This window comes from Rhinolophus hipposideros (assembly GCF_964194185.1).
Source record: "Rhinolophus hipposideros genome assembly, chromosome: 6".
Classification (NCBI taxonomy): Eukaryota; Metazoa; Chordata; class Mammalia; order Chiroptera; family Rhinolophidae; genus Rhinolophus; species Rhinolophus hipposideros.
In genome coordinates this window covers 68151468-68167345 of record NC_138052.1, presented here as the reverse complement: position 1 = coordinate 68167345, position 15878 = coordinate 68151468, and the positions used below count along the sequence as shown (strand labels likewise).

The following is a 15878-nucleotide window of genomic DNA, read 5'->3' as shown; positions in this document are numbered from 1 at the left end:
TGTGGCCAGCGTGAGTGGCCAGCGGGCAGTGTGAGCGGCTGTGAGTGGCTGACCGGCAACCGACTGCCTCAGCCAGGGGGAGTGCAAGGCTCATAATACCAGCATGGGCCAGGGAGCTGTGTCCTACACAACTAGACTGAGAAACAACGGCTTGAACCAGAGTGGGGGAGGGAGGTGGAAGGGGGGAAAAAAAAACAAGGGTCAAATTTCCAGTTCTCTGTAACTGCATTTCCTTTCCAGATGCCCAATAATGCTGTTCTTAGATTACGAAAAACAGCACTATTTCTGAATCACCACATCACCCTCTACTGGCTCTACTCGTTTTTGAGTTGTTTTTCACTAAGTGGTAATAAAGACTGATGGTGATAAACAAGTTTCTCATGTAGTCCAATACACTTATGGCCAGTAACAAAATTAGGCTAACTGATTTGGCACTGTTTATTGGCACCATCCGTGGCAAACAGTGCAAACCTTACAGCTTCAAGTTAATTCATTACAGGGCTAACACATACAGTAGTGTAGCTGAAGACCCAAGCCGGAACTGAAATCCAGCCTACACTCCAGTCGCTAAGCCGTACATCCTGGCACAGGACTGCATCCACTCAGAGGAAGGGGCATCTTTTCCTAATTACAAAGACTCAGTATGGGCTAGTGGGAGATTTGACTGCATCTCCCATGACCCAATTCCCAGTAACATCATAATATAATCAAAAGCGTTAACAATAACAGGAAATGTTAAACCTCAAATCAATATCAAGTTAAATAGGGAGGAAAAGGTTTTCTCAGGTCTGAAATAAAAACCTTATAAATTAAAATCATCCTTCACTTGTTAGGAATTATGCTATGAAAAAAAATCCTCACTATTTTCAATATTAATCCTACTAGATAAGTAAGTAGTTATTTTCAAAGCTGATTAAAATAAGGCAGAGGATATAGTATCCTAAAATACTCTATGTTGATTTACAAGAATGGGGAAATATTTACATATTCATACTTTCAATTATACATTGAGATGTATTTTTTAAAAACTAGATCGAGTAGTAAAGTGATTCGTCCAAGAAACTAGCAGAGTACAAAGAAGTCTTAGCACCTTGAAATTGCTGAACTGTTATGACAAGACATTATGTCTTTGCAATATCTAAACAAGCCTGCAACATCAAAAAAAAAAGTAACTTATCTACAAGTTGAGGCACTCATCACAGGAAATGGGGTCTAAATAATTCAAAAAAAGTGGTATTTCCACTATACTTATTATTTAAAAACCAACTCAAAAGTAACAAACCCTGATGAACATATATATCCATACTACATTCTCTATATTTAATTTATCAACTCATCCCAGCTCCCATTCACACTGAAAAGTTTTTAACTTCAACAACAACCTAGTAACTTCAGGATATAGCCGCTTCTAAAGTTAACTCTAGTTAACTGGTCATTCACTAGTCATCAATTTTTTCATTCAAAGGATATAATGAAAAGCTCTAAAATTCCTTACTTCAGGATTACAATTTACTTAAGGAAATATTAGAAGTTCACAGTACCGTGTTTCCCTGAAAATAAGACCGAGTCTTGTATTAATTTTTGCTCCAAAAGACACATTAGGGCTTATGTTCAGGGGATGTCATCCTGAAAAATCATGCTAGGGCTTATCGTCCAGTTAGGTCTTCTTTTCAGGGAAACACAGTAGTTAATAGGTAACTTATCAGATACCAAGCCTATACTAGGACCTTGATATGATCCTCTATAGAGAAATAAAGTATTGCTGAGTGGGTAAATGGAAATAATACATTTGTGGTTAAGGGATATGATTAAGGAAAGCTGTATAAAAAGATAATAAGGCCCAAATTCAAAAATGTAGAAAATAATCAGTAAATAATGAAATTGAAAACTTTATAACACTGAAAATATAAAAGCATTCAAATCTGGCCTTTTGGTCTGCAGTTATATATGATTTTATTTATGATTCAAAATCATTAATATTAAAGATTATTTTTAGCAACAGAAGTACTATTACTATTTTGATATATCATAAGGACCTACCTTAAATGTTCGTACTTCCATACACCTTCATCTTGGCCCTCAGGTGGTTCAAGAATTTTGTCAATATTCGAACAATCTGCTCTTATGTTCTGTTGAATATACTATAAACAAAAAAGTTCTTATAGTTAATTAAAATCTTACACTATATGGTAATCTTATATTAAATATATGTAATTTAATATATAGCCACTCTTGTGGATCAGCTTTTGGGTTATAAATGAAACAGGAAACCAAGAACACAATCATAATCAGTGCAGGTTCTCTAATAATGCCATTTCATTGATAAGATGTCACAGGAACTTAACTGTTGTTTATATCAATTAGTCTATGGTAATTGGTATATGCCACAGGAACTTAACTCTTGTTTATATCAATTAGTCTATGGTAAAACTGGTTTCCTTATACGTTGATTCACCACAGTTCCAAGAACCCAATGATGACATTAAGTGAGAACTTACTGTAATTTAGAAGAAAAGAGGTAACCCTTACCTATTCTCCAATTCAACTTCTTTGAGATAAGATTTACTACAAAAAACGCAGATATGATATTTACCAGGATTGGAAAAGGGATCAAAACCACAAACCATAATTTTCATACGAACATAAAATATAGACAATGTAAATACAACTGTGGTACATATTATGATTCCGTTAATATGAAATATCTACAACAGGCAAATCTATAGAGACAAAAAATAGATAAGCAATTGCTTACAACTGCAGGAAGAATGGGGGACAAAGAAGAAGGAAGAAAACTGCTAATGGGAATGATGTTTCTTTTAGAAGAAGGTGAAGTATGGAGGACTCAGTGCAGAAAACAAAATGACATTTTTGTTTCATTTGTAAATTAGATTTCTTCTTTTCTCTCTCTTTTTAATGTTTTACATAAGCTATCAATAAAAGGAGTCTAGATGCCTTAAAGACTGACAGCTTATAACTCCAGTTATAACAAAATTTAATAATTATGAGTAAATTCATTTATTAAATAGGTGGTTCAAGAATATTGATTATGAGCAAACCATTTTGCACACAATGTATTTATGTACCTAACTAACTGATTTTGGGATTACCAAAGAATGCAAAAGAATCAGGGTCTACAGCCTGTTTTTTGTAAATTTTCTCATCCCTAACCTGCTATGGCTTTAACATTTCAGGTAATTGCTTATCTTGATCCTTGACTTCAACTAACATAATTTAGGAGAAGTCAATAAACATTTTTTAAAAACCTCCTATGTACCAGATGCTAAAAACAAAATTCAAAACAAAACTTAAGTCTCTGTTTTTTATTTGAGGGAGACGCACGAAAATAAGTGCTATTTATTAACTTAGAAATCATTTAGAAAGAGTAAAATACATAGCAATAAAATATGCAAAAAGCATTTCATTGTTTCCTGTTTGGGCTAAGATGGAGTAAACATACATCAGTCTTTCTCTTCCACTGGACAAAATTATAAAATCTAGTCAGAACGCATGGGGCAGCTATTTGATTGAGGTCTTTGAAAAGCAAATATCATTAACAGGAGCAGGAAAAAAACATCAGAATTCAAAGTACCAGTGAACTGGCAGCGAGTTTGCTGTGTTTCTTTTCCCCTCTGGTAACTTCTGGCCTGAACTAAATTAAGAAACCAAAAAATGAGCACTGTTGATGCTGACAGATACAGGATAAACTATTTAGTTCTGACTAAGGAGTGAGAAAAGGCACTCCGAACGCTCTGAGAGTAAAAGAAATCCCCTGGATTTTCCCCCTCTCCCTTTTCTTCATTCTTTCAGAGCCCAGACCTGAGACAATTCCACAGTGGCAGCAAAAAGCAGCTGGCACAGAAAAATGCAAGACAAAATTCTGAGGAAGAGAATCCTTCCTCTCCACTTAGTGGTGTTCCTTTTTTCTCTCTTTGCGTTCCCACAACTGCAGCACAATTCCAGTATGTGGTTTCTGGCTAGAGGACCAAAGATAGGGGGCCCAGGAAACCAGAAAGTATCAGAGAGATATTAGAGACAAAGCAGCTCAGGAAAGTAATGCCATAAAGCTATTTTTAAACTCCTGGGTGCAACCCTGATCTGTGCATGAATGCATACATGGAGCTGATCCTAATTAGCATATGATAGGCTTTAATAACTGAGCTAATGGATATACCACTAGCCAGTCTGACCACAGGTTGGTGCACACAAAGAACAGATTTAAGGAATAATGCAAAGGCTTTGAAAACTGAACTGACATTGGAAGCTCAGCTCCATTGGAACTTGCAGCCTGTATCTAACCAGGTCAAACGCCAGCTGAAATAAAAATATCAATATTCCCCGTGGGATTCAATAAGACCAGAGTCTCAAAATAATTTTCAAAATAATTTTCAAAATGTCCAGGATACAATCCAGAATTACTTGGCATACAAAGAATATGTGAAAATCTTAATTCTCATGGGAAAAGCCAATCACAAGACACCAATGACAAGATGACACAAACACTGGGATTATCTGACAAAAACTTTAAAGCAGCTATTATAAAAATGCTTCAAATTGCAAACACTTGAAACAAAAATATCAGCAAAGAAAGATATAAAGAGCCAAAAAGAAATTTTAGAACTGAAAAATACAATCACCAAAATAAAACACTCATGGGACTCAATAGCAGAGTGGAGATGACACAGCAAAGAGTCGATAAAGTTGAAGACAGATAAATAGCAATTATCCAATCTGAACAGAAATAAAATGTAATAAAAATAAAAACAACAATAATAATAAACAAAGCCTGAGGAACTTGTGAGACAACAACAAAAGGTTTAAAAGTCATGTCACTAGGGTCCCAGAAAAAGAATGTGATGCTAAGAAAATACATATCTGAAGAGATAATGGCTAAATAGTTCCCAAGTTTGGGAAAAACGTAAACCTACAACTTCAAGCTGAATGGGCTTTTAGAATTTGGTAGGGATTGCATAGAACTGTGGACTGGGTACTATTGACACCTTAACGATATTAAATCTTCCTACCTATGAACAAGATGTCTTTCAATTCAGTTGGGTCTTCTGTAATTATTTTCAGCGATGTTTTATAGTTTTCAGTCTACAAGTCTTTAACCTCCTATTTGAATCTGTTCCTCGGTACAGTTGACTCTTGAATAACACAGGAGTTAGGGGTGCTGACCTCTGCACAGCTGAAAATTTGCATATAACTGAGTGGGGAGTTATTATTGTTTAATGGGTACAGAGTTTCAGATGGGGAAGATGAAAAGTTCTGGAAATGTAGGTGGTAATGGTTGCACAATAGTGTGAATGTACTTAATGCCACAAAACTGTACACTTAAAAATGGTAAAGTTTATGTGTATATTTTATTATAGTTTTAAAAAGCAGAGTAAACACCAAACAGGAAAACCCAAAGAAATCCATGCCCAGACATATAATCAAACTGCCAAAAACTAAAGATAAAGAAGCCAGAAAAAAATACAAAAGCAACAGCCAAAAGAAAGAGACACGTGACCTATAGAAAAAAGGACTCAAATGACTACAGCTTTCTCACCAGAAACCACGAAAGACAGGAGGAAATGGCAAAACATTTTTAAAGTGCCTAAAGAACTGTCAGTCCAGAATTCTATATCTAACAAAAATACCCTCTGGGAATAAAAAATGAAGACATTTTCAAATGAAAGAAAACTAAGGAGAATTCCTAGCCAGCAAATTGTTCAAAAAGAATTGCTAAAGGAAGTTCTTTTAGAAGGAAAAAATATCAGAAGGAAACTTAGACTATCAGGAGCAACAGAAATTATGAATATCTTCATAAATGTAATAGACATTCTTCTCTTGAGTTCTTTAAAATATGTTTGGCAGATGAAAGCAAAAAGCGTAACATTGTCTGATGGGTTTTAAAAGTATGTAGACACAGCAAAACGGGGGACAGTAGTTTCTGCATTTCAATTGAAGCAGTAAAATACTGATCCTAAGTAGACTAAGTAGACTAAGTAGACTGTGCAAAGTATGTATTTAGAATCTCTAGAGCAATCATCAAAAAATTACATACAGATTTAGTAAACATTTAATAAATTAAAATACAATAATAAAATGCTCAAACAATTCTTAAAAAGGCAAAAAAGGGGAAACAAAGGGACAAACTGAAAACAAGTACTAAAACGGCAGACCTAAATCTAAACATATCTATCATATTAAATGGCCTAAATACACCAGTTAAAAGATAGGACTATCAGAGAAAAGAAATATGACCCAATTATATACTGTCTATAAGAAACTTACTTCAAATATAATGATATAGGTAGGTTAAAAGTAAAAGGAATGGAAAAAGCTAATACCATACAAACATGAATCAAAGCTGCAAGGAATGAAAGGTGGTTCAACATAAAGATTAAAAAGTTTTCCTATAAAATCAGAAATGAGTCAATGATGTCTGCTTTCACCATTACTATTTGACACTGTACTAAAGTTCTAGCCAGAGTACTTAGAAAATAAAAAAATTAAATGAAAGGCTATCTCTATTCACAGATGACCTGATTCTATATAGAAATCCCAAAGAATCCATAGGAAAGTTAATAAATGAATTCAGCAAAGTAGCAGGATACAAGATCAATATACAAAAATCAGTTGTGTTTCTCTACACCTTCAATGAACAATCCAAAAAGAAAAGTAAGAAAGCAATTCCATCTACAATCATATCCAAAATAATAAAATACGGTTGACCCTGGAACAACACGGGTTTGTACTACGCTGGTCCACCGATACATGGATCTTTATCAATAAATACTGTAAATACATTTTCTTTTCCTTATGATCTCCTTCGAACATTTTCTTTTTTCTAGTTTATTGTAATAACACAGTATGTAATACATATATATATAACATACAAAATATGTGCTAATTGATTGTTTGTATTATCAGTAAGGCTTCCAGTCAACAGTAGGCTATTAGTTGTTGAGTTCTGGGGGAATCAAAAGTTATACGCAAATATTCAACTGTGCAGGGGGTCAGCACCTCTAACTTCTGTGTTACTCAAGAGTCAACTGTACAAAGGAGTAAATTTAAATAAAGAGGCTAAATACTTGTAGAATGAAAACTATAAAACATTGCTGAAAGTAATTAAAGACCTAAATGAATTGAAAGACGTCTTATTCATAAGTAGAAGACTTAATATTGTTAAAACGTCAATACTACCCAAAACAATCCAGATTCTATGCAGTCCTTACCACATTCCAAGTCTTTTTTGCAGAAAATGGAAATGGAAAAGCAGAAATTTTTCCCATTTTTTTGCAGAAATGGAAAAGCTGATTCTCAAAGTTTTATGGAATTGCAAGGGGCATCAAATAGCGAAAATAATCTTGAAAACACAAAGTTGGAACACTCACACTTCACAATTTCAAAACTTACTACAAAACTATAGTAATCACAAGATAATACTGGCATAAGGAGAGATATGTAGACCAATGGAATTGAGTAGAGCACCTACAAATAAATCCTCCTAAGTCGAATGATTTTGACAAGAATGCCAAGACCATTCAATGGGGAAATAATCATTTTAACCATTTTCAAGTGTACAGTTCAGTGGCATTAATTCCATTCACAATGTTGTGCAAAGAAAAGCCCTGGACCTGACAGCTTCACTGGTGAATTTTACCAAACATTTAAAGAACACCATTCTTCTCAAATTCTTCCCAAAACTTGAAGAGGAGGATATCCTTCCAAACACAATTTAAGACACCAGTATTGCCTGACACAAAAGCCAGACAAAACACTCTAAGCAAACTAAACAAATGATCCCTTATGAACACTGATGCAAAAATCCTAGCTAACAGAATTCTGTGGCATATTAAAAGGATTATACACCATGATCAAGTGGGATTTATTCCTAGAGTGCAAGGATGGTTCAACATAAAAAAATGGATCAATACACCATGTTAACAGAATGAAGGGGGGAAAAACACACATGATCATCCGAAGTGGTGCAGAAAAAGCATTTGACAAAGTTCAGTATATTTTTTATCACAAAAACACTCAACAAACTAGAACAAGAAGGAAACTACCTCAACACAATAAAAGCCACATACGAAAAACCCACAGCAAACATCATAACCAATGAGAAAGACTGAAAGTTTTCCTTTATGATCAAGAACAAGATAAGAATGGCTGCTTTTGCCACTTCTATTCAGAGTAATATTGGAAGTTCTAGAGAGAGCAATCAGGTAAGAAAAAAAAATAAAGGCATCCAGATTGGAAAAGCAGAAGCAAAATTATCTGTTTGCAGATGCATGATCTCATATGCAGAAAACCCTAAAGATTCCACAAAAAAATTTATCAGAACTAATAAATGAATTCAACAAAAGAGTACTACACAACCTCTACTTTCAAAGGAAGAAATATCTGCAGTTTTCCTCTTAATTTTTGTCAAATTCCAGGCATACAGCTCTAGGTTGATATTTCTGTATCCTCCACAAGGCCTATCTCATTGCTAGTCCAATAAATATTCCCTGATTGAACAATGCATTCTTAAAAGGCAATGAAAAAAACCAATCATTCATAAATGCTCTTCCATTTCCTATGCTAAATATCTAAATATTACACTGAATCCTTTTTAAAGGCTTTTTAATGCTTCTGTCAAGATTATGAATTGAGGGGCGGCCAGTTAACTCAGTTGGTTAGAGCACGGAGCTCTTAACAACAAGGTTGCCAGTTCAATCCCCACAAGGGCCACTGTGAGCTGCGCCCTCCACAAATAGATTGAAACAACTACTTGACTTAGAGCTGGTGGGTTCTGGGAGAACACAATTATTCAGTTAATTCAATATTATTCACAATTATTCAATAAATTCAATTAAGTTTGAATTAAATTCATTCTAAAATCAAATTTGGTACTCTAATTTGGTGCAAATTAACGTAATTTAAGATATTAAAATGTATTTAAGTTTGATTATAGTTTAAGATGCCATCTTAAAACGAAGGTTGATAAAAGTTTTAAACGGGCATTCCATTAATTCCATGGATTCTGGTTTGTGCTAAAAGATATAGGAACACTAACCACGCCAAGGGAGGTCAAATGCTATTGGAGTTGCAAAAGAAACTATTGTTATTACCTGTTGAACCGCTAGTGTACTGTCCATTTCATCAAAGGATTCATCAGGCCAATTATAGAAATCCTGTAAAAAAAATCATGGTTAAAGCACATACAAAGTTATAATGAAGATGCAATACTATTATGATTAACTTCAATTCCAAAGTTAAAATCCAAAGTTACACTAAAGAAGAAAAGCACTCATAAACAATGTGATTATCAGTAAAGAAGGTAAAAAAATTTTATTCCATGTTCTTAAATGAACACCAAAATTTTATTTAAGTACAAATTACATTTTTCCTATTACAAATCCCTCAAATAAGGCTCCCATAAACCTTCCATGTATTATTTGAAGAAATAAGTCTATCGCTTTTTTATTTATGGTGGTTAAATATCTCTCATAAAGTTACACTTTAATAAATCTCCAGGCATCAAAAAACTGAGTCAGTTTTTAACGAAAGAGAATACATAGTGTTGATAGCAGTAGTACAAGTAGTTACTGCTCCATAGTGTTGAGATAGACATTATAAATTATTCCAATTTTAAATGGTGTTTTAAATTTCAAAATTAAAATATAAGCTCCATAAAAAAGTTGTCCAAATAAAACAGGCTTTTTTTAAGGGGGTATTTTCGTGGATCATATTGCACTGGTTCTGAATTCCTCTACAGATAATCCAGTTTGTAGACATTCCCCTAAGTGATTAAAAACCTTTCCAGTTCCAGATTTTTCATCAAATTTACCTATCTAAGATAGCACAATGCCTGGTACATGGTAGGTGGTCAATAAATGGCTCTGGGGAAAAAGTAGGTGTAAATCAGTAATCTACAGAACTGTATTAATCAACATGGGTAAGCCTCCAAACACCATGAGCAAAAACTGGAGCCAATTAGAGAATACAATGTATGTATTCTCCACATGAATAAAAGTTTAAGAATGTCCAAAGCATGCTTATGGATATAATGCATATATAGTAAAAGTATAAAGAATACAGTGTACATATCCTACATGAATAAAAGTTTAATAAAGTCCAAAGCATGCTTATGGATATAATGCATATATAATAAAAGTATAAAGAAAACAATGATTATCACCATTATTGATTGGGAGGAGTGGGTAGAAGGCAGAAAAATGTAACAGAGCGATTCAACTATATTAGTAATGTTTTAGTTCTGAGGGCAAGTGAGGGGTATACCTTTTTAAGTGTCTTAAACAGTTATTTATTTTTTTAATTAAAGTTTATTGGAATGACAATTGTTAGTAAAGTTGACAGTTATTTTTTTAAAGTTTGCCTATATGAATGAAAAATTTTATTTTAAAATGTCAAGAAATAAAAACAACTTTCTGGAAATTATTCCAGGAGTCTCTTTCTAGACATCATCTAAATATTATTAAAGATAAATTTTTTAATTCTTCCTATATGATTTATACTAAAAAATGTTTCTATCAATACACTTTGTATATTCTTTCATTTAAAAAAATATTTAGTCTATGTTACAAAGACATTAGAAAATACATATAGTAATATAAAGAAAAGATGTAAAAAAGCTAGTTGGGAATTAAATGTTTTGCCTCATCATAACTGTAATATACTTTAAACACTTAGAAGAGGAACCAAAAATCCAGCTTAATGAATGTTCTCATCTAACTCAGTCAATAAACAGTTACTGAAAACCAACTATGTGCCAATATCCCAATCTACCCAATTAAAAAAAAAGTAGGAAGACACTCCGCCTATTCTATCATAGTTTTAAAGTCATCTTAGAGTAGACCCATTTCACTGAAGTAATGAAATGAGTGTAACAGACCAGGGAAACAACAGAATGCTGATTAAGCACTCAAAAGAAAAACAACCCTAACCTTTTCTGTTACATTGTATTTAACAACTCTGATCTACGATAATGCGGAAAAAAGCAAAGGAGCTTTCTTATACTTGACTTACTCATAACAATATAGCAAACAGAGATTAACTTAAAATATATTATTTTCTAACCTTTCAAACTTAAGAACTTTTGAGTAAACGAAAATGGCTGCTGATTCTCAGAATGTAAGTACAAAAGTCCACTTCTGACTATCAAAATATAAAAGTTGATCACTTAAAATAAAAAGAAACAATGTTTCCACAGAACAAAAAATGAAGGTTTGGAAAAGGTAAAAAGAAAGCCTAAATAATATATAAATTACCAGTAGCATTACCACGAAACTGCCACAGTAACTGACAGCTTAATGTAACGCTAAAAATTATTAAAGCGTACCCAAAAAATGATTTTTTAGTGTGACTCTAAGACTTTCAAACTGAGTTCTCTAAAATTCAGTACTAGGAGCAACTTGATGGAGAAAAGGTCCCCGGGGGAACTAAGAATCCAAAGCTATATAACCTTGAGCAAATTCAGTAGTTTCTCTGTGCTTCGGTTTTCTTATCTGGAACATGGATCTGGGAAGGTGTCTGCATCTAAAAGGTCCCTTGAGAAAGGACTCCTTTTCCAAATTTCTGCGCAAGATATTAAACTCTGTGCTCTGGCATACAGTCAGAGCTCGATGGTGGTTTTTTTGTTTTCCTCTTACATCTTTTTCTTTAAATTACATTTTAACGCATCTCTTCTGATGTTAGAGTATCTACTAAACAGCTAATCATTTCAGCTGGCAGATTAAATCAGATCAAGTCTCAAAACCTATTTGATTCTTTTTAAGACTGTGAGGCATACCTCTTTTGCATATGTCCCTAGAAGCAATACCTAAACAAGCACCAACTCACCCCAAATACTGCCTTACAAACGGTTGTATTAAATTACAAGCAGGTCATGCCCTACCTATGCTTCACACATCATAACAAAGAAATTCACAAGGAACGATAGCTAACAAATCGCAACCTGACGATGAAAACTTGCTGGGCCAGAGAACAGCTGCAGCGAGAAGTGGCCAAAGGCAAACAAGAGGAGGAGGCTACAGTCAATTATCGCCACCTGGACCGGCTAGACCAGCTAGAGGGCAGGGGCCGGGCAGGTACGACTCGCCGGTGGGACCCGGAGGCCAGAACGAAGCAGGTGTGTTTACATGCCCTCCCACCCTGGCAGCCCCGACCCGCGCCGGCGGGGCCGCTTCGACGCGGGTGAGCTGGGGTGCAGGGGAGAGACAACAACAGTCGCTGCTGACAGGCCCCTAGGCCTCGGCGGTCACTGCCCACGGGCTCTATCCGCTCCTCGAGCGCACCCTCAAGTCGGGGCTCCTCAGGCCTCACCGGCCGCCGCCGCCGCCTCAGCCAGACTGAGGGGCTGCGGCTCCGGAAGAGCAGGCCGGGCATTAGTGCCCCCACCCGCCTGCCTGCCGCCCAGGCCCAACCTCCTCTCAGGGGCAGCCACCTTGCAGGTTCGGCACGGCTCCGCACCGAGAGTCCCCCTGCAGGAAAGGTGCAAAGATGATACCTGAGCCTTGGTGCCCGGCCTGTTCCGCCTCAGCACTGCCGTCCCCTCCGCCATGACCATAGTGCCTAAGTCTGGGCGGCTGAAGTCAGTACCCGGATGTAGGGGATGGCTGCCTGCGCAGGGGGCGGGGCGGAGCGGCGCTCCTGGTCCCGGAGCTGGGGAGGGGCGGCGCCTGACGCAACAGCCGCAGCCCGCGCGGGGCAGGGCGGGAGGACGGGGAGGAGTCCGGAAAGAACCAGCTGGCGGAGGGAGGGGTGGAAATAGGAACAGCCGCTGACTGACAGGCGGCTGCCCAGAGGAGAGAGAAACCCTGTGGCGGGGCCCAATAGTTGCTTGGAAGAGTCCGCAGTCTGGCGCAGAGGACCTCTGCAGGAGTGTGCCAGACCTGCGTAACGCGTTGGTGCACCTCCTTGGGCTTATGTTAGTTACATTGGAAGTACCGAGTTTACACAATGGCGACCGTTTCAGTAAACTCTTGTGCAAACACATATGGTACCTAGAGAAGCATAATTTTGTCCCCAAATCCTCCTAGCCATGCAAAGTGGAAAATGAACCAGCAGCCGGGGAAAATTCCAAAGACCCTGCATGAAATCGACCCAATCTCAAATCAGACTGGGTCTTAGAGTGTCAAGTGATACATCCACCATCCACTGACTTCAAACCCAAGGACATTTTCAATGACAAGTTGGCGTAGATAAAAGACCCAGATGCCAATTATCTAAAATAGAGTGGACATCTGGTATTGTGCATTAAGCAGACAAAATAAACTCGTATTTTTTGCAAGTCAGAAAGCAGGTGAAAATGAAAAGCTCCTTGATAGATGGTGGAAGTTGTACATCTTCCAGGATTGCGAATTTCCTTTGTTGCAAGGTTTTTTTTTTTTTTTAAACAGGTCTTTATTGGGGAATAGTGTATACTTCCAGGACTTTTTTCCAAGTCAAGTTGTTGTCCTTTCAGTCTTAGCTGTGGAGGGCGCAGCTCAGCTCCAGGTCCAGTTGCCTATTGCTAGTTGCAGGGGGCGCAGCCCACCATCCCTTGCAGGACTCAAGGAATTGAACTGGCAACCGTGTGGTTGAGAGCCCACTGGCCCATGTGGGAATCTAACTGGCAGCCTTCGGAGTTAGGAGCATGGAGCTCTAACCGCCTGAGCCACCGGGCCGGCCCCATTGCAAGTTTTAAGTGTTCTCTTTAGTCATGAAATCACAGAAGTTTTGGCAAATATTTTGTTTGTTTCCTGCTTAGAAACCTTAAATCTTTGATCTGGGATGAGGGAGGCCTTAGGATACCAGATGGGAAAACAATTCAAAGAGTAAAGTGCATACAGTAGGGTAATTTCCAAAAGAAGGAAACATCAGATATCCCATCAAATACATCTAAAGGTGTATAGAGAATGCTGAAAGGAGAGCTATGTCACAGCCTCCAAAGATGGAAGTGAGAATTGGAGGAGACGGTTAAATTAAGTGGGTGCAAAACTGAATAATTGTCAGGATACTTGGAACTTTGCTCAAAGGGGTTTGACAATAAATAATATTGTTGGTTTGCCTTTAAGTAATATTGCTTCTTTCTGGAAGGTGTATAGACTGGTAACTTTTCAAGAACAAGGACTTAACTCTAATTCCATCACTATCTCCTAGATATCAAAAGATTTATTCATTCAACAAATATTTATTAAGCCTCACTATGTGTTTGGCACTGAGGTACAAGAATAAAAAGGCTCAGTCCTTAACCATAAATTGCTTAGTGTCTAGCAATGGAGACATGTGCAAATCACCAATTTTCTTAACTAAATACATAAGAATCTAAGATAAGTGGCACCCAGATGTTATCTCAGTGAAAGAGACATGGGGTCAGTCTGTGGAGAGCAAAGTCCTAAGTAGGCCTTTCCATATCTGGACAACCCCACCTCACTCCAAGGATTAAGTTAAAATTTTCCGTATTGTGTGGTAGTGTCCCTGAGCTGTAAATACCAATTACCTACAGTGGAAGGAGTTCATCTTAATGTTCTCTTAAGTCCAGATTTGTTATACTGTGTCAGCCCATCTGAAATGAACAAGAAAAAACGGGAATAAGTAGGTTTTTAATTCAGGAACAAAATACACATTTATCTTTTTGGAAAGTCCAATAAAGTTGCACTGTGATGTCAATTCTGGCCTTGTTCGCAGGAACAACCTTGCTCTTTAGGGAGGAAATGTTTCTAGCTCATAACCTTCACATTTCAATTCCTCTGTCAGTCTGCAAATTATGACCTTCAAACAAAAATAATGTTATAAGCAGGGTTAATTTAGAGGGGGAGAGAAGAAAAGGAAAAAAAAAAGCATGATTAGTAATAACAGCTACATGTAATAATGGATTACTGGAATATTTTGATTAAAGAAGGAGTAGTCTTCTCAAAGGCAATATAGACAAATGGAAATAACCCTAGGCTGGGATTCAGAGAATCTAGATTCCCTTGCCTGTTGACTATAAGACTTTGAGCAAGTTATCTAATAAAAGTTTCTTTATTTGTAATGAAAATCGGGCAGTTCTTTCCCTTTACCTCATAGAGTATGAAAGCAAACATAAAAGTAAATATCATGGAAATATCTTAAAGTTTTAGAAGAAAGTATTTTATAAATCCCAAGCATCATAAGTAATTTGAAAAATATCTATCCAATATGAAATTCTCTTTGTAGAATTTTTAAATCCAAGTAAAATGGTGATTGTCCATATGTGTAAGGCACTGAGCAAGTGCTGAGAAACATGAACAGGAAGTACAAGCTCCTTTCCTCAAAGAGCCTAAAAATAAACAGGGACGAGGGATATATAGACTACAGTGCTATACAGTGAAATGTCTTAAGTGTTGAAGCAGCCCTTTGGTTGACTACTTGCTATTTTCCCCCTTTACTCATGTTCTTTGCAAACAGACTTTGATGTTGCTCAGTATCCACCTCTCCCTAAATGACCAAGGAAAGGTAAAACCATCTCTAGCTGAGGGCTAAATCCCTCTATACCAATATTTAGTTAAAGGATAAGCATGTGATTCCATTTTAACCTAAAGAGATATGAAAGGATATCTGATGGAGCACCTTGGGGAAAGGTTTTCTTGCTCTTGAGGAGATACCAAGAGAGATGATTTATTTGGTTTTTTTGGTTTGTTTGGGGTTTTTTGCCACTGAACATTGCCAAGTCTGGGACTGCATTAACCATCTTGGCTTGAAGGAAGCCTCAGAGAAAAGCTGACACACTGTGCATGATGCAGGAAGTACTTAAAATGTGCCTTAAAGTATGAGTACCATTTACAAGTGGCGATGCAAGAGATTTCAGTCCAGGCCAAGCAAAGTTGAAGCAGCAGAGAAGCATGGGGATGTATGTTCGAGTTGAACAAATTAGTGTCTGT

At 36.7% G+C, this 15878-nt stretch overlaps 1 protein-coding gene across 2 annotated transcripts in view; it reads right to left on the bottom strand.

The window, feature by feature from the left end:
• LOC308499287 (MOB-like protein phocein) overlaps positions 1-15878 on the bottom strand; it is a 36365-nt gene that overhangs the window by 10958 nt on the left and 9529 nt on the right. The window contains exons 1-3 of one of the 2 annotated variants that reach the window (XM_081052400.1): positions 12503-12647; positions 9105-9167; positions 2041-2141 (exon numbers count right to left, since the gene is read on the bottom strand). In XM_081052400.1, coding sequence (XP_080908526.1) covers positions 2041-2141; positions 9105-9167; positions 12503-12562 — 224 coding nt within the window. In that variant the 5' untranslated portion in view covers positions 12563-12647. Of the gene's footprint in view, positions 1-2040; positions 2142-9104; positions 9168-12502; positions 12648-15878 lie in introns of those variants that run through there. The other variant, XM_081052402.1, reaches the window with a different exon arrangement.